Source organism: Myotis nattereri (assembly GCF_964212035.1).
Source record: "Myotis nattereri genome assembly, chromosome: 9".
NCBI lineage: Eukaryota > Metazoa > Chordata > Mammalia > Chiroptera > Vespertilionidae > Myotis > Myotis nattereri.
In genome coordinates this window covers 67,660,378-67,678,817 of record NC_138084.1, presented here as the reverse complement: position 1 = coordinate 67,678,817, position 18,440 = coordinate 67,660,378, and the positions used below count along the sequence as shown (strand labels likewise).

At 41.2% G+C, this 18,440-nt stretch overlaps 1 protein-coding gene across 2 annotated transcripts in view; it reads left to right on the top strand.

Moving 5' to 3' along the window:
* Positions 1–3,308: 3,308 nt before the first annotated feature.
* HOATZ (HOATZ cilia and flagella associated protein) overlaps positions 3,309–18,440 on the top strand; it is a 33,493-nt gene continuing 18,361 nt past the window's right edge. The window contains exons 1-4 of one of the 2 annotated variants that reach the window (XM_081100178.1): positions 3,309–3,499; positions 7,623–8,092; positions 9,502–9,540; positions 9,977–10,038. In XM_081100178.1, the coding sequence (XP_080956304.1) occupies positions 7,867–8,092; positions 9,502–9,540; positions 9,977–10,038 (327 nt within the window). In that variant the 5' untranslated portion in view covers positions 3,309–3,499; positions 7,623–7,866. The remainder of the gene's footprint in view (positions 3,500–7,622; positions 8,093–9,501; positions 9,541–9,976; positions 10,039–18,440) is intronic. The other variant, XM_081100179.1, reaches the window with a different exon arrangement.

The following is an 18,440-nucleotide window of genomic DNA, read 5'->3' as shown; positions in this document are numbered from 1 at the left end:
AGGCCATAAAGGAAGCAAAGCTGTGAGACATTGAAAGCACTATTGCTGTTTTTTAATGCAGTTACATACAAACTCAGGGGGGACATTCATTATAACTGGAACCTGTAAATTATTGAGCTCTATAATGTAAGTGGTATTGTGCTACAGAGTGCAATAGATATATTGCATCAAGCTGGAAACCAAGCTAGCCCACTAAGAAAATGTATTTTCAGTGCTCTGTGCTAATATAAGAAATGTGTGTTATATATGGCATCACACTCTACTAGTATAACAAAATACTTTTTTTCAAAATGCAACTACATATTGGGAAAAAAAGTGCTCTTTTACTAATGGAAGATACTAATTATAGAGTAAATACCTAAGTGCAAGAGGAGTTAGAGAAGGGAATGAGCAAGATGAGCTAAAAAGCACCAAGAAAATGTTACCATAAGTAGGTTTTGAGCCTGAGATGAAAACAATAGATGAGAGCTAAGAGGGGAAGGACAATGTGAACTTTAGTAAATGTAATCCTGATGAAATTCTTGAGAGATAGTCCATGGATATAGAGGAAATAAAAAATAACAAATAAGAGCTATGTATATTTTTTAACTAAAAAGTATAAATCTACATAGAAAAAAAAGATTAAGTGCCAAATTAGGGAGAGTGAAAATAAGAACAAGAATAAGTAGACATAGAGTAATTCTTCAAAGAATAGCATAAAGTATTTTCATTCTTATAAATTAATCAGTTAACAAGATAATCAGTGAATTCTCTTATGGAGAATAGACTTTCTTCAACTGTGCACCTAGATGACTTGTTGGTTGTACTAAAACCCTAAAATTACCTCTTATAAGAGGTAACCTTGACAATCTAGCCTGTTTTTGTTTTGTTTTGTTGTGTTTTTTTTTGTTTTTGTAGAGGGGACAGAGTTTAATCAGTGGTGAGAAGTGGCCAGGAAAGATCATCTATTTACTAGTAGCCAGAGCAGTTTACGGAGCCTTTACTGATTGGCGGATGAAGCACTGAGGCAAAATGTTCTGATAGAGCCAGTGCAGTCGTCGGCTGCTCTATGGGCAATTCCACTGACCACACCTTGTGACCTGGCGGTGCCCAGGCAGCAGTTACCCTTGGGGTCATATGTGCATATGATCCTGTTGAAAACAGCTTGGCTTCAATGAGCATCCTCTCTTCTGCTTCTCCTTGTGGACTAATCATTCTCAAGATTTACTTCCTCTTGCCAGCCCCTAAATAGCAGATGGATGCTCTCAAAGTTGGCCTTGAGGCCTTCTGCTTTCCTCATGCTATTCCCTATTCTGCAAGAATAACACGTTGCTGTTAGTCGTCTTCTGTCCTGAGTGAACCATAGCAGGTTAGTAGGTGCTGCCGGATCAATAAAAATAAGACAGCATAGCTCTCTTGGAGATCTCGCTTATCCTCACAACTTCAACTCTTACAGATTCAGGAAACTACGAAATCTCTCTTTTCAGTTCAGGTCTGGAGTTCCAGCTCCATATACCTAATTCCACCACCATGTCCTTTCACCACCTAAAACTAAACATGCCTAAACCTAAACACATCATACATAAGTTCCATCTTGACACTTAATATAATTATATGTAATATAAATATACAAATAATATCTAAATTATCATATTGGGTATATTAATGTAATTAATATACAGTCAGCCCTCCAAATCCGTGGGATCTGCATCCTCGGGTTCAACCAAACTTTGATCAAAAATATTTTAAAAAAATGTTACACCGTGTATTTCGGATGGTTGCATCTGTACTGAACCTGTGCAGACTTTTATCTTGTCATCATTCCATAAACAATACAGTATAACAACTATTTACGTAGCATTTACATTGTATTAGGAATTACAAGTAAACTAGAGATAATTTAAAGTACACAGGAAGATGAATGTAGGTTATATACAAATACGGCACCATTTATATAAGGACCTTGAGCATCTGCAGATTTTGGTATCCATCAGGGGTCCTGGAACCAATCCTCCAGGGATCCTGAGAGATGACTGTGTACCTGTCTCAATTATCTATATACTAGAGGCCCAGTGCATGAAATCCATTGAAGAGTAGGCCTTCCCAGCCCCAGCTGCCTCAGCCCTTGCAGCCCCGGCTTTGGGAGGTCGTCGGGACGGTGGTTCCACTGTTCAGCTGTTCAGTCAATTTGCATATTAATGCTTTATTATTATAGATACAAATTGTGTCTCTCTCCAGCGAAACCATAAATCCCCAAACTGTGTTCTCTGAAGACCATAAATATGCAACATGTTTACTCCTTCTGCTAAGAGCTCAAACAACTTTAATTAGAAAGCCTATTTTTAGATTGTTTCTGATTTACTAAAAGATTAATTTAACATTTTCATATCGAAAGCAGCGTTATTGATTAATCAATAAACATATACAAGCTAATTAAGAATCTGGTGCGCTCTTACTAATGAGAGTGCAATAAAATGGAATCAGAACTATAAAATTATAAAAACTGCTGGCAGTTCATTTTAGTTAGAAAGAAAATCTCTCAGAAACAGACTCTTTGATGCTTGGTTCTTCAAGGCACTAAACTGACTCCAATCTTGTCTTGCTTTGACACATAAACTAGTTCCTAAATGTAGTACCATGAATGTTAATACGATGATCTGGCATTTATTGATATATATATAAAAATCAAAATATGGTTTTATATTTCTAAGAGAAAATGGGCATTTTTTAAAAAAACAGGTCTAAAAAGAAGTTGATAAACTCCAATCATTTCTAATCAGTCTAATTCTTCATTTCTTCCTTTCTAACATGCTTCAAAAGCTGTAATAAACAGAAAAAGCTCAGATGGTGTTTATGTGTTAATTCCCAGCTCCCCGTCACTTTAGCCTTTTATGTAGGAGTGGTAAATGTAGCCAATACAAATTTGCCAAAGCTACAGCAGAAGGTGTTTGTTTTCTAGCCTCTTCTTGGTTTCCTTCTCATCACTAATCTCCCCTCCTTTCCTTAGTGCTCCTTCCCCATCTCCCTATTCACACAAAGCCCAGGAATTAAATAAAACAGTAAATAATTCCCGTGAAAGGTGCCTTCCTGGTACTGTCTAAAACAAACACCGTCTTCTGTTGGGGCATTTTAACCACCCCCAGCATTCTTACTTAGATTAAGTCGTGGGTCTCCTGGTCTCCAGGCATGCCTAGACATGAACCATAAAGGGAACGAGACGCGTGGAGTTTCTCTAGTAACTGCCGGCCACATCAACAGCAACCCCGAGAACAAGCATTCTTTAAAACAGACACACACACAGCCAGGCCACACATATTCTCCTCATTATTGAACTGCTTTAGTTGGACTATCCACAAGATAAATGGCATTTTAAAAATTTATTTCAGTAGGAAATGCATCCTGATGACTTTTATATCTATGTTTTCTTTATTTTTTATTATATTTGAAGAGAAGTTTTAAAAATCTAAATTTCAAGGCATCTCCTGCAACCCATGCCTTGGATGAGAGCAACCCAGCTCAGGTAAGATGTGCAAGATGCAACTAAAAATCATAAAACATCAACCAGGAAGAGGTAGTAAATCTTGTAGTAGGAAAAATGACTAGCCATTTGAAAGAACAGATTTGTTTTTGTAACTGTGACCTAATCAAGACTTAAAAGTTGGCCTATTGCTGATGGAATGGAGGGTATCCGGCTCCTGATTTTATTCATGGATGTCTATTTAACTGTAAAATACAAACTTGGCTCTACAGTTATCTCTAGAGAGCTCAGAGGTTAATTAGCTATGATTTCAGTGTGTTGCTTGGTATGGCTTAGTTTATTGTACATTTCAAAGGAATACAAGGGATTGTGTAGTGTGTTCTACAATATTGTGCCTCTCCCCAAAATAAGATGGACACAAATTACAGTGAGTTGTAAATGACTCGTGTTTTGCATTTTAACTTAGCAGGTTAATTTTTACGTTCATGTTTTCTGTACTGTACATTTTATACTTCATTTTGGTTTCTTACTCTTCACTTTGGTGTTCACAGAACAAAGAATAAATTTAGCAAAAATACTTGTATATTCAAAGATCATACTGTAACTTAAACTTATCCTTGGGAAGTCCTGGCATTTTAATAGTGTGGGTTTGGAATGTGTGTTGATAAATTTCACAGGACTCCGTGGCTAGCACTTGCGGGAGGCCTCCTTTCCATGTTATTGATGGCACCTATGAGACCATTTGCTGGTTTCGGGAATCGGTCTGTAGCTGGGAAGCTTATTTTGGTGGAAAATAATTTAGAACTAGGCTTTCAGGGTCAACAGGGAGTGCATTATGCTGGGTTCATGAAGACTATATTGGGGGGTGGGGAACTTCCAATTGAGTTCTACACAGGGTGTAATCAGAGAATATGCTTTATCTTCTTCTGACTCATTTATTGAAGGGAAAGGGGGGAAGGAGTGACTAAAGGAAACAATTATTAGTGAAGGTCTACCAGAAATCCTCTCTAACTGTCCTCTTTGCCCCATCTACTCCAAACACACACACATAAACACATCTCCGTCATCAAATGTGAAATTGTGAGAATAAGAAAATGGAACTGGTCACAAGACATTGCTTCTCTGGCCTTCACAGCCCTCACCCTGAATGTCCAAACTGAGTCTTATTTCAAGTGCCTGCCCCATGAACCTTCCCTGACCAATCACAGTTCTCAGTGTCCCACCCTACTCCCTTCTGTCTCTACCCGGTTTAGCGATTGATTGTATACTGTCTCCAAAGGTAACTACGTTCACTTTTTTGTTGCCACCTATGACTTTGGGGGCTGAACACATAACTGGTATTTAAATAAAGATGTGCTGGAAGTAGGAAGCGTTTTGCCTCTCATGGGTCTTGAGAGTGTAAAACCGTGGCCTTGATCTCATGAGGGCCAGACTTTGATGTCAGTAACAAGCTTCCTGGCTCCCTTTTTGACTAAAGATCAGCCTTCCACCTCACCCCATGGCCCTCCCAGCGTTTAAGGGGCACACAGAGTGCAGATGAAACCCTCAAAGTCATTCCTCTGCCCAGTGGCAGGGTCCAGGCCTACGTATCTCCATTTGGAAAAGTCAGCCTTCAGTGTGGTACCAGGCCCGCTGTCATCCCGAATGGGGATGGGCATGAAAGGGGGCTCCTGGGGCTCCTTGGGGGGGGTGGGAGGGGGGGGGAGAGGGGAGAGGGAGCTCTTAGTCCCCCCAGTCTCATCAGGTAGAGGAACTTTTTAAGGAGCTGTGCCTGGGTCTCCTGGCCTCTTCCCTCCCTCGGGGGCCGCCACCCCACCCGCCCCTTCTCAGCTCCCTTCGCGCCCTCCCGGCCCTCCCCCACCAGCCCCGCGTGCCCGCCCCGCCCCCGCCCCGCGGGGTTCCAAGGGCCGTTGGCTCGCCGCGGCCACGGCCACAGTCACGGGCGGCTCGGCGCTGCGGGGCGCACGGGGTTGGGAGCCGGCTCCGGGGTCTGGGCTGGGAACTGCAGAGAAGTCGTCGGGCCGCCCGGGAGAGAGGGCGGTGGGAGCCGCGGGAGGAAGCGCAGGGGACGGAGGAGAGACGGGAACCTGGAGGAGGCCCTGGGCGGTGCGGGAGGCTGCGGGGCGGCGGAGGCGGGCAGCCGGACTCTGCGGCAGAGGTGAAGCCGGCCGGCCGGGCGCTCCCGGGAGCCCCCTGGAGTTGGGGGGCCCGGCCCGGGAGGTGCGGGTCCCCTCTGGAGCGCCGCCCGCTGGCCGTGCCACCCGAGGTGTGTGTATGCGGCGAGTCCTGCGGGACAGCGCAGCCAGCGAGCCGGGCTGGGGTCCCCGGTGGGTCCCTGGCGGCTCCGGTGGCGTCGCCCCGAGAGCCCCCCCGGGCCTCGCGCCCTGGCACTGCGGGCATGGCCCCGGGGGAAGTGTGGGGTCGGCCGAGGCGGGTGGCGATCGCGGGCCGCGGGCTCGGGGACCCCGCGTGGGCGCTGCGGACCGCCCGGAGCTGCAGCCTGCGGGCGCCGGTGCTCGGTTTGTAGGCAGTGTAATTAGCTGATTGTGCTCTGTGCTGGCAATCACTAACTCCACTGCCATCAAAACAAGGCACAGCATCGCCGCCGCCGAGAGGAGAGGACGCCGCCGCCGCCGCCGCGGCCAAGGGCCAACCCCAAGCCTTGGAGCAGAGCGGGCTGCGCTTTGAGATCTGATGCGTCAGCATTTGAAGGGCCTGGCGCTGCTTGGCGAGCAAGTTGTCCAAGTGCCAGGAAAGCCCTGAAAATTGGGGGGGGAGAGGGGGGGAAGGGGGGCTGCTGCTTCTAGATACACTTAAACTGTTCCCCTTTCTAAGAGTAAAAGCAAGATTATGCAATCCCATGTGAGGAAAGTGAAATATGTGGGATTTAATGGCTTTAACTGTAAAGTACAGACTTTTAAGCCGCTGGGAGGACCCCACCCCTACCCCCACCCCCACCCCCGCCCCATGTAACGACGTTTAATGCTGCATAGCTGTGATTAATCGTGCCGATTTTTCATTACTTAGTAGAGCTTTCACACACCCACCAACTAAAGTGAGCTACAGCTGAGCCAATGGCTTACCCGTCACAAAGCCTGGGTGCCAACTTGAGACTGCAGTTTGTGCTGAAAGGAAACTGTTTTCTGTGAGTCTGGTTACTAGGCAGTGTAGTTAGCTGATTGCTAGCAGTACCAATCACTAACTACACGGCCAAGTGAAAAGATTTGGGACTTCATCCAAAGGAGGCGCCTGTGCACATCGATGGACTTGGGGGAGTTGGGGTTGGAACACGGAAATATTGCCAGTTCTCTCAGCCAAGAGAGAACTCAACATTTTAGCTGCTAAATATATAATGTTTGTAATGAAGTATATGTGTATTTTCATATAAAAATGTTCAGTATTTCGTCAGGCTCTTAACCAAAAAAAAATTTCAGGTACATTGGGTAATGGTATAGATTTGTGATGATCAACCTTTGAAGTATCTTTTCCATGAGACTGTACTAGTGTTTTGAAAGAATAAAGTGCCATGCCGACATAGATTGCCATCGGCGCGTGTTCATTTCCTAAGTTGCCTTTATGAGGATCATCTCAATTCCTGTCACAGCAATTACAACTTCCCTATCTCTGAAATGGTTAAATTGTTCCTAGATTAACAACATCTCCCAGGAAAGCTATTCACAGCACTTGTTAATATTTCTGTAAGACTACATTAACAAAATTTTTATTTTTCATGAAAGGATTGAGTCCACTCATCAGACGTCTTTAAATAATCATTTACACTGTTGCAATCTAGGCAGCCTTTAGCGGGACCCATGAGTAAATGCAGTTAATCTAAATCCAGCTTCTTTCCTAAGATTTGTCTTAAGGGATAGGGGTAGGGGAGAGAGAATTATAACAAAAATTATATATATGGGTACCCACTGCCCCAGTTTAGACCTCTAGCTCCCAATAGAATGGGATCTGCCCTATTTAATTCTCCAACCAAAGCTGGCCTGTAACGAGCTATGACAGTGGGTGTGGAAGGGGGAATTGGGGCGGTGGGGCTAAGGAATAGAAAGCTTCATTGGGATATCTTTGGGGGAATGGAAGTTGGAGACTAGGGGAGGCAGGTAGAAGGCTGACCCACAGTATGAGCGCTGAAGTGCTTCCCCACTGACCCCAACAGGACAAGACACGCCCCCAGTTGATGTTTTGACTCTCCTCTCTGGACTCCATCTAAGACTGGTCCCGAAGCCTGCGGTCACTACGGAAGTGGGCTTCCGAGGGCCCACCCATGCGCGCCGGACCTCAGCATCTACGGAGGACACGAAGGGTTTCCGGCCTGGCCTGTTGCTGCCAACTTGAAGGTTCTCTGAGAGGCGGGGCTGGGAGAGGGGCCAGGGGAGCTTGGAGAAGCGTCCTCAGTTGCCATGGAAACGAGGCCTGGTGCGGGTCCTAGCCCTGGAAAGAAGTCCTGTGGAATTTATCCCCAGGGGTTATTAGTATTCAGTGGCTCCTCAGAAAAGGACACCAGCTTGGCCAAGCAGTTTTGGATCACGGCGTCAATGTATCCGCCTAACGAATCCCAGCTGGTGCTGTCGGGCAGTAGCAGTCAGCGCCTGCCCGTGGCCAGGTCCTCTAAGAGCAGCACCCTTGGTGAGTAGCTGCCTCCAGTTCATCCTGTCTGCCTCCACCTCTCCACCTCAGTCAACATGGAAGACACCAGAGCCCCTCCCAGGAGAAACTGCTGAACATAATGCTTTTTCTTTCTTTCCATGATGGTTGACAGTCAATGTTAGTTTCAGGTGTACAGCGTTGTGCTGACACACTTATATCACTTCGTAAAAGTGATCCCACCAACACAAGTCTAGTACCCGTCATAGATAATTATTACATTCTTCTTCACTATATTCCCTATGCTTTCCTTTACAGCCTGTGGCTATTTTTATAACTGGCAATTTGTACTTTCCAATCCCTTCCCCTTTTTCATCCATTCCCTAACACCCCTCCCATCTGGCAATCATCAGTTTTCTGTATCTATGAGTTTGTTTCTGTTTTGTCTGTTCACTTATTTTGTGCTTTAGATTCTACATGTAAGTGAAGTCATATGGTATCTGTCTTTCTCTGACTTATTTCACTTAGCATCATACTTTCGAGGTCCATCCATGTTGCCCCAAATGGCAAGATTTCATTATTTTTTTATGGCTAATATCCCATTGTATATATGTACCACAACTTTATCCATGTATCTATCAAATTTAATTCTAAAATAAGAATCTTTCATTTGACATGTCTAAAACCCTATGCAAATAGTTCTTAAAACTTCTCATCAATTCTTCTACCCAAAAGGATCAGTGGTGTCTTTGTTATATCTAAAAGTACATCTTAAAGTATCCTCTATAGCAGTGGTCGGGAAACTGCGGCTCGCGAGCCACATGCGGCTCTTTGGCCCCTTGAGTGTGGCCACGAAGTTTCAATCACATTGTACGTGTGCACCTGCACGTGGTATTTTGTGGAAGAGCCACACTCAAGGGGCCGCAGTTTGCCGACCACTGGTCTATAACATCTATTTGGCCAAAGGGCATATAGAAGCATCTGGGGAAATGTTATTGTACCTTGGCTGAAAGAATATTAAGAACAGCCATTTAGCCCTAGCTGGTTTGGCTCAGTGGATAGAGCGTTGGCCTTCAGACTGAAGGGTCCAGGGTTGGATTCCAGTCAGGGCCACATGCCTGGATTGCAGGCTCAAATCCCCAGTAGGGGGGGGGGGGGTGCAGGAGGCAGCTGATCGATGATTCTCACTCATCATTGATGTTTCTACCTCTCTCTCCTTCTCCCTTCTTCTCTGAAATCAATTTTAAAAAATTTTAAATAGTCATTTACATAATTGAGTTCAAACATGAAATCCCTAGTGAAAGTTGAAGACAGAGTTAACATTAGGAACCAAGTTCCTGGCCTGTAAGACCTTAGTAAGGCCTAAGGAAACTACTTTTATAGGTATAGAAAGCTTAAATACCTTTAATGCTGTTGTTTTCTAATGACTTATATTCTTTTGTTAATTTTAGAGAAAAGTTTCTTGCGGTCTCTTTCTCTTGAGAAAAACAGTAAGTATCAAGTTTTATGCCTCTCAACATTCTGATTCCTAGATTAAGAAAATGCAAAGTATAAAGATACAACTTTATACTTTGGCATAACTCTGCCTCGGGAACCACCCTATTTACTCAGAGGAAAATGCCTCATTTCCTATAACATCTTGAGTAGGGATGTGGAAATTGGAATCTCTGATATCAAATGCCTTTTTCTTGTCTCTGGACTCAAGTGTACTCATCTTCTAAAGATTAGAGGTTTTCTGGAGCCATAGCTAATTAATTCCATCTCTATTTATGAATCTGGTTTATAAAGTTTTAAGACATAGTACATATTTGTGTTTACCTTCATACTCTATGTATTAACTTTTAATCTTTATGCAATTTTATATCAATATTATTGTAAAATCAAGATAAAATTATTTCAGATTGAATATGACTTTATTTTCTTTAGAGGGAACAGATGCCATTGATGAAACCCTAAAGATGGAGGAGAAAAAAAAATATCTGGAAAAGGTAGGTCAACATTTCAGAAGATCATCTGATTTTCATTAAGCTTTCTAAATAATCCCAATTATTCTTTTTTAACATCTGTATATAAAATTTTTCTACATCTGTATGTCTGCTTGAGCAAATAGAAAACTTTTGCTAGAATTTTAATTGAAGATTAAAAAATTCTATTAAACTTGCTATTCCCAGTGTCTGCAAAAGCCCAAGGATGTATAGGAACAACAGAATTAGAGGGAAATGGAGAAAAATGGATTCACATACTTTCCCTCCAATAAGGTCCCAAACCATATACAATGTCTTAAGAACAGAAATATTATAAAATCAGGGAAAATTGAATATGACTATCTTAATAGATCAAAATTAAAAGAACAGAGGAATGAGACTGTCACCATTTCCACTAAGGGCTGAAATTACTAAGTGAACACATTGATGTTGTCAAATCAACTAGACAAGTCTCTTTTTGGCAATACCTTTTGTTTGCTTTTCATGATGTGGGCACAGCCTTTAAGTCAGCAATTAATACAGTGATTTATAGAAATACTTTATTTAGTTAATGGATAAATTCCATTCCTGTAACTGTTTCTGTACTCTAAAGGCAAAGACAGAGGATTTGTTTTGGCCTAATGTCTTTAATCATTGCACATATTGGCAAACTCTGAAAGACTTATCGGGAATTCTGCATAAATTACAAAACAATGCATTTGAGTTTGCTGATCACATTAATTCTCTTTGTGGACTATTGCTGATTCCTCCAAACAAATTAGGTAATTAGAAACAGTCAGCATTTTCTTCTCTCTCGAGGATATTAGGTACAGTATATTTATACTAGGACTTAAAGTGAGGGAAGGAGCCTCATTTTCATTGAGGCAAAAATCATTAAAAATCTATTTCTTCAGCACTTTTGGAGTTACAGTTTCATTTAATATCATTTTGGAAGGGATTAGAAATAAAATGTTAAAGATACACTATTATCAGTTTTTAATCTTTTGTCAAACAATTAAGACAATATGGCACAAGCTACTGGTGGATATTCTGCTAATGGACTATTACATTAGTATCTTAGAACCGGTTTCCTTGCCCCAGGTTCTTCTATTAACTTATGAATTATTAATTCCACAGGTATTTATTGAGAGCCTCCTCTATGCCAAGTACAGTACTAGATGCTGGGAATGCAAAGATAAAATGTGGTTCCTGATCTCAAGGAGTTTATAATCTAGTGGGGGAAATAATTAATTAAAGTCAAGAATTATGATACATTATTATGATAGATGTATTCACATAATACTATGGGAACATACTGAAGGACATTAAAATCAAGCTTAAGGAATCAAGAACTCTTCTCAGAGCAGCTGGGTTTCAAAGAATGTATAGAGTTGACCAGACAAAAAATATGCAAAACAATTCTCTGCACTGCACTAGTTATCTTCCTAAATCCCAAAACCAATCATGCTGATGTCCTACTGTATTAGTCTGCTGGGGATGCCCTAACAAAATACCACAGACCGAGTGGCTTAAACAGTAGAACTTCATCTTCTCAGTTCTAGAGGCTGGAAGTCTGAGATCAAAGTGCAAACAGGGTGGGTTTCTGCTAAAGTCTCTCTGCCTGGCTTATCGATGGCCACCTTCTTGCTATGTCCTCACATGGCAGAGGGAGAGCTCTGGTGTCTCTTCTTATAAGGTCACATCTTATCACATTAGGGCCTCACCCTTATTACCTTCCTGAAGGCCTTATCTCCAAATACAGTTACACTGAGGGAAGGGGGAGGCCCTCAACATAGGGACTTGAGAGGGATACAGTGCAGTCCATGCACCTACTGTCATTCTTTTCCATGGCTCTCCACATCTGCGGGGTCAAGACCAAGCCCTTCAACATGGCATTCAAGTTCCTTTCCAATCTGATCATGACCTGACTGACTTCTCCTGCTACTATCTTCCTTCCCTTGTACCCCTCCCCCATTCCCAATGTACCTACTCTCTATGGTTGGTTCTCAACCACCAGGCTAGGCCACATAATATACCCCTCCCCATATGTGCTACCAGAGTGGTGACTGGATAATTTTTGCTAAACCTAAACAAACACATTATTCTGTATATCTGCCAAACTGTACATTTAATCAAGTGGGTCTTGCAATGCAGTATAGAAAATTATGTTTTGGAGAGTAGAAGAGGCCTAACAAAACAGCAATCCAGCAGAAAAGAAAGAGAATGTTGCTGAAACTGTGCCTGGTGGGTATATAGGAGAGTTTAGTTAATACTGTATACAGTACAGTTCTCTTCCAACAATGCCATGGTGCAAAAAGTGACCAAGAGAATCCTGCAATGACTGAATGTATTACTGGGATGTAGCATCCTAACAGCCAATTTAGTGAGTTGATGCTAAGCAGTTTACATGTATCTACTCATATTCTCCTTAAAGCAACCTCATGATGGGTATCCCCGGTTAACCAAACAAAGCTTACTAGTAAATGATTTCCCAAAGGTCCCACAACCAGGAAGTGGCAGGCCTCAATTCAAAGCCTGCATCCTAACTCCAGCCCATGCAATTCATTGTGCTGTAATGACTGCGGGCCATGGCATTGTTCAGGCATGCTGCCAAATATTCTAAAATTCCAAACTAAAGTATGAAAACAAGTGTGAGACATCTTTCCCAGCCCCGCAGTACTATAAGCTGTTTCTCCAACCTGCAATGCACTTTTATGTCTCTGCCTGTCATTCTCCTCCCCATTTATCTTCAAGATCACGCTCAAATGCCCCTTCTCTGTGAAGGCTTCCCAGAGTGACCTCGAGACTAGCACAAGAGCTCCCTTCTCTCTGCTTCCAGAGCAAATGCCATATGCCTCTCTCCTGGGGTTTGTCACGGTCTCTTATCTGTGTTGCAGCTACTTGTGCATGTTTCTGTCTTTCCCTCTAGATTACAAGCCCGTAGTGTAGTGAGCTTTGGAGACAAAGTGTTTTGGAAGTTGAACTCTGCCACTTAATATTTGTGTGACTTTGAGCAACCTGTTAAACACCCATGAGGCTGAGCTTCCTCTGATATAAAAAGAGAAATGGTAAAAAATATCCACCTCAGAGTTGACATAAGATGCAAAGTGCTTGGCCATAGTTTGCCCTCAACAAATGTTAATTTTCTTCTCTTCTATGAGGACAGAAGTTATTTCTTATTTGCTTAACCCCATGCCTTTCCAGATACTGAAACTCAAATATTTTTTGATTGAATAAATAAATACATAATTGAAGTAATAAATGAATGAAAGTATGCTCTCTTCAGTCATATTTCCATTTTGTTTAGCCTTAAAACATATATTCATCAGGAAATTTTTCTAGAATGATAATTTTTGCAAGAATGTTCCCAAAAGCTAATCTGTTTGCAAGTCTGCTTTAGTAGGACCATTTCTAGCACCTCACCTCTTTTCTTGGTTTTGTTTGTATCTCATGGTCTATATATGATAAGAGGAAAGATGACCCCCTGTAATTACTAAAACATAAAATCTGTTTTGGGTACAACTGTTTTTCTAAGTGCATAGTACTCTCTCTGCATTGCTACCACCATTATTCTAGAATTTTTAGCTTGATGACAGAAAGTAAATGGGAGTAGAAGTTCTTTTAAAACATTTACAATAATCTATTTAATTTGAGAAAATCTTATACATGTTTTGAACATATACATGATAAGTACATTCCTGGAATAATATTCATTTTAAAATGGGAAATAATATTTCCCATCAATTCTCTTAAAGGTTTTTTTTTTCTTCCACTATCTCCTTAAAATTAACAAAAATCTAAAAATGTATTTTCCATCTCTCTTAAAAGTACCTTTATGGCTTTCTCTCCTCAACTGATATTGATTTTTCAGTTGTTGAAATTTTTTGAAACTTTAATGTTATCCTCCATTTTGGAATATTTTCCAGGTATACATTATAAATGTTTTTGGTTAGTGGACAAAATGCTATTAATCACTTCTATTTCTGTGATGGATGTCCATGGCAGGAAATCAAAAACAATTGTGTCTGTCAAGATTAGATGGCTTACTCTGCCCATAAAGGAAACCTGATAGCACTATATGGACCATTATTCTACCTCTGAGAGTTCTAAAGTAGTCTGAAAACATTCTAATAAATGAATAGTCAGCTAATTCTTTGAAATCATAAAACTAATTTGCTTTCTAGTTTTGCCACCTTTTTAATGATTATCTCTTTATGAAAAGAATTAAAAATGATGCATTTGCTTGGAGAAGGAAGAAGAGATCAGAGCAGTATTTTAAGGCACATATATAGATGACATATTTGGAAATATCCACCTGGAATCAAAGTTTTAGCATGAATAAATATAAAATCCTTTTACAAGGAAATTATTCAATCTGCATATCAATAAACCCTTTATTGGGAATGGGGGTTTAACCTGTCCTGTCACCCAACCTATGCAACCAGTACTGTAAGTCTAAACCAAAAGTGAGTTTTCTACCTATCATTTCGGTGAAAAAGAAGCAAATTGTACTACGATAAGAGCATTCTTTGAAGAAGAAGAATCTATGAGGCTTCACAGGGTGTTTTCTTAGGCACGGAAGCATGAAAGTGGAAATAAAATTTTAATGTTATTCTTTGTTATCCTACACCAAGCATGTCAAACTCAAAGGCTAACACGGGCCAAATAAACAAGGTTTAAGTTTATGTGGGCCGCAAAAAAAACAAAGGCTTCAATTTTCATAGAAACGTAGGTTTATTTCGATAGAGACATGCTGAATACAAAGGGCTGAAATAAATGAGTCATCGTTAACATAAAATAATAGAACATTTTAATAAAAGTTAATATTTTTTCTTGAACATTAACTTACCAGACACTGAATAACACACAAATTAATAAGCATAACACAAATAAACCTATTTTTCTTGTTCTCCAAAAGCGAAGTATTTCCTGTTGCACACACCAAATAGGTCAGTCCAAGACTAATGGCGTGGCAATCGGCTGCTAAAATATTCGCTGCTAATATTAGTGGAGAGAAATGGTGCACCTGCATGTAAGGCAAGTACGGGAAATGAATGCAACATGATTATAGTGATCAGCCATTAGCGAACGTTGTAGTTTGTTATTAGTAATTATGTATAACAGGATATTGTAAAAATTAAGCTACAAAACTTTCATTAAACCTTTCTTACGTACTGTTATATTGGCTGGTCCACAAAAATATTCATTGTGGGCTGCATATGGCCCACAGGACGCGAGTTTGACATGCCTGTCCTGCACTTTCAAAGTGAGTGCCCTAGAGTCAAACCAGAGATGTAGGGAATTCAGATAAGGAAAATTCTCTTTGGTGTCAGATTTATCAGGATTGGCTTCCCAGACAAAGCTAAATTTTCTCAGTAACAGTGTTATCTGCTTTATTTTAGTTTTGCTTTTCCACCCCAATGTAATATTATCAGAGTTCCTTTCCCCCCATAAGACAAATACTCTATTTGGTGGATTTCTCTTTCACCACCAAAATATACTTAGTCACTTAAATTCTTGTTCCTAATTTATTAAGTAATTCAGGTGGAAGAATTATAAAAACAGACTGGGCATTCACAATAACAAGCAAATGTTTTGGTAGCAAATGATAGTGAAAAGATTATATGAAGACTAATTACTCTTTTATATCATCTATGGTACCACTTTGTTTTCAAGCATTATTTAATCTTGGAGAACATGTTCAGTTGAGAGATGAAGTCCCCACCCCACCCCCAACCCCAACACCCTTAATCTTTAGTAACATCTACAGTCAATGAAACATACTTGGGGAAAGGAGTGAGATTTGGGATCAAGTAGCTGAATTCATTGCCCCAGACAGCCCCAGCCTCAGAGTTGGATAAGGCCATGCCCTCAGCTGAATCTCTTCCTCTTTTTTCCAAAGGTGTGTATACTTTATTTTCTATACACATTCACCTTAAGAACAAAATTAAAACAAAATTGTACCCTACTGTACAATTGGACAGGGACTCATACTAATTATCTGTTTGCAATGACTGAATGAAACTATCAAATGCAGAATGAAGCAAAAAAAGTATCATGTATTTTTTAAGTGAATGCAGAACTATCCATTTGATTTCAGTTACATGAAGCATTATTGTTCAAATTAGTTGATACCTTAAAAGCAGCAGGAGTTATTAGAGAGCTGTATTATTCTGTGGACCAGATGACTCAGAAAAGAATTATGGGATACCTGAAATCAATAAAATAGCATTCTTTTCCCTTTGCCTCTATCAAAGACAAGATGAAAAATCATGGGCAAGTTATATTGGAGCAGATAATAAAGTTAAACATAATAAAGTTAAACAATTTATGTATCTATATTTACTTCATCATTTGACCATTTTTCTATGAGAAGGCATGTTAGTCATGTGAAATGTAGTCAAGAATGCCCTCAGAGCCCGAGGCGATACAATCTTTCATCTGTTTGGCTTGAGATTTTACAGTCACTCTGTTGGTAATTGCAAATTCACTTACTAGCTACAACTTATCTGTAACTCCAGAGTCAGTGCTCGTGGTGTTCCCATGGTCATTGGTGGACGCCCACAGAACAGTGAACGCTTTGCGTTGCCCAAACCCGTTTCTAGCTGAGGATGAACAAGGTGATGGTGCTCTGCTTCCTGTTTCAGCTCTTCTACTGTGAACAGGTTTCCTTTCTGCAGTTTAGTTAGTGCCACGTCTTTAGCTTTTTGAAAAATGATTTCACTGTTTAAGAAAAGCCTCCAAGTGCTGAAATGCTGTCTAGTGTTTCTAAGTGGAAGTAGTTATCATGTGCCTTATGGGGGAAATACATGTATTAGATAAGCTTTGTTCAGACATGAGTTATAAATAAATGATGCTGGCTCTGGGTTCTATATTGATAAATCAACAGTATATTTTAAACTAGAGGCGCAGTGCACCAAATTCAGGAACTCAGGGCGGGATTTGGGGGAGGTCTCTCAGCCCAGCCTGTGCCCTCTCACAGTCTGGGAGCCCTCAGGGAATGTCCAACTGACGGTTTAGGTGATACAATCATTCATCTGTTTGGCTCGAGATTTTACAGCCACTGTGTTAGTAATATTTGCAAATTTACTTACTAGCTACAATTTATCAGTTTGACATCCTTAGCACTCCTGTGGAGGTGGGAGAGGCTCCTGCCACCGCCACTGTACTTGCCAGCAGAGAGCCCAGCTTCTGGCTGAGCAGTGCTCCCTCTGTGGGTGTGCACTGACCACCAGGGGGCAGCTCCTGCATTGAGCGTCTGCCACCTGGTGGTCAGTGCACATTATAGAGACCGGTCATTCTGCTGTTTGGTCGATTTGCATATTAGCCTTATATTATATAGGATAAGGTATCTTTAAAGACAAGCACACATCAAAAAAGTTATATATTGATCCTTTGATGAAATGTAACCAAGGCAGGCAGGAAGCTAGGAACAATGGTTCAGTACTTGCTAATTCAGTGTTCACAGCAACTTTATAAATCATAGCTACTGCGAATGAAAATTGACTACACTAAAATTGGTTGAACTGTAGTTTAATATACAAAGTATTTTACTATCTGCCTCCTACCTACCTCACCTCCCAGCCTCATTTACCACCATTCCCCTTTAAGTGCAATTCATACAATAACTTTTTAAAAAATTATATTTTAGAGAGAGGAAGGGAGAGGCAGAGAGAGAGAGAGAGACATCAATGTGATTGAGAGAAACATTGATTGGTTGCTTCCTGCATGCACCCCAACCAGGGACCAAACCCACAATCTGGGTATGTGCCCTGACCAGGAATAGAACCTACCACTTTTTGGTTCACAGGACCATGTTCCAACCAACTGAGCCACACTGGCCAGGGCCATACTTTAGCCATTTTGAACCACTTGTAGTTCCAAGAACCCACCAAGGTGTTTCATACCTCCATGACATTGAGCCTACCATTTCTTCTACCTAGAAATGCTTTTCTCCCATTCTTCCCATTTAGGTAATGCCTGTTTTTACTCTAAAACTATTCAATGGTCACATTCAAGTATTTTCTTACCCTCACATATTCCCCAGTCTGCTATAAAGGCCCCTTCCTTTGTGCTTCCCTAGTCCTGCCATAGTCCTGGCATATAGTGCTGTGGTGTGGTTGATGTATTTCTCCTGCAGGCTCTACGTTCCTTAAGGGAACGGATCATAACTTCTTTGACTTTATAATCACAGAGTCTGTCAAGCAGTAGATGATCTCCTAACTTGTCAAACAAATACGAATTAATAGATGGGTGATTTAACTTGTCTGAACAAAGATCCTGCGTGATAGCCTAGTTCCTTGAGTTGGATGTCATATGAGGTACTCATTTCATAAGAGGACAATGCAAAATAGGATTGACCAAGACTCAGAGGCCTCACAGATTCACAGGGACTGAACAGACCTGCAGGCAGTTGTGCAAAAGGA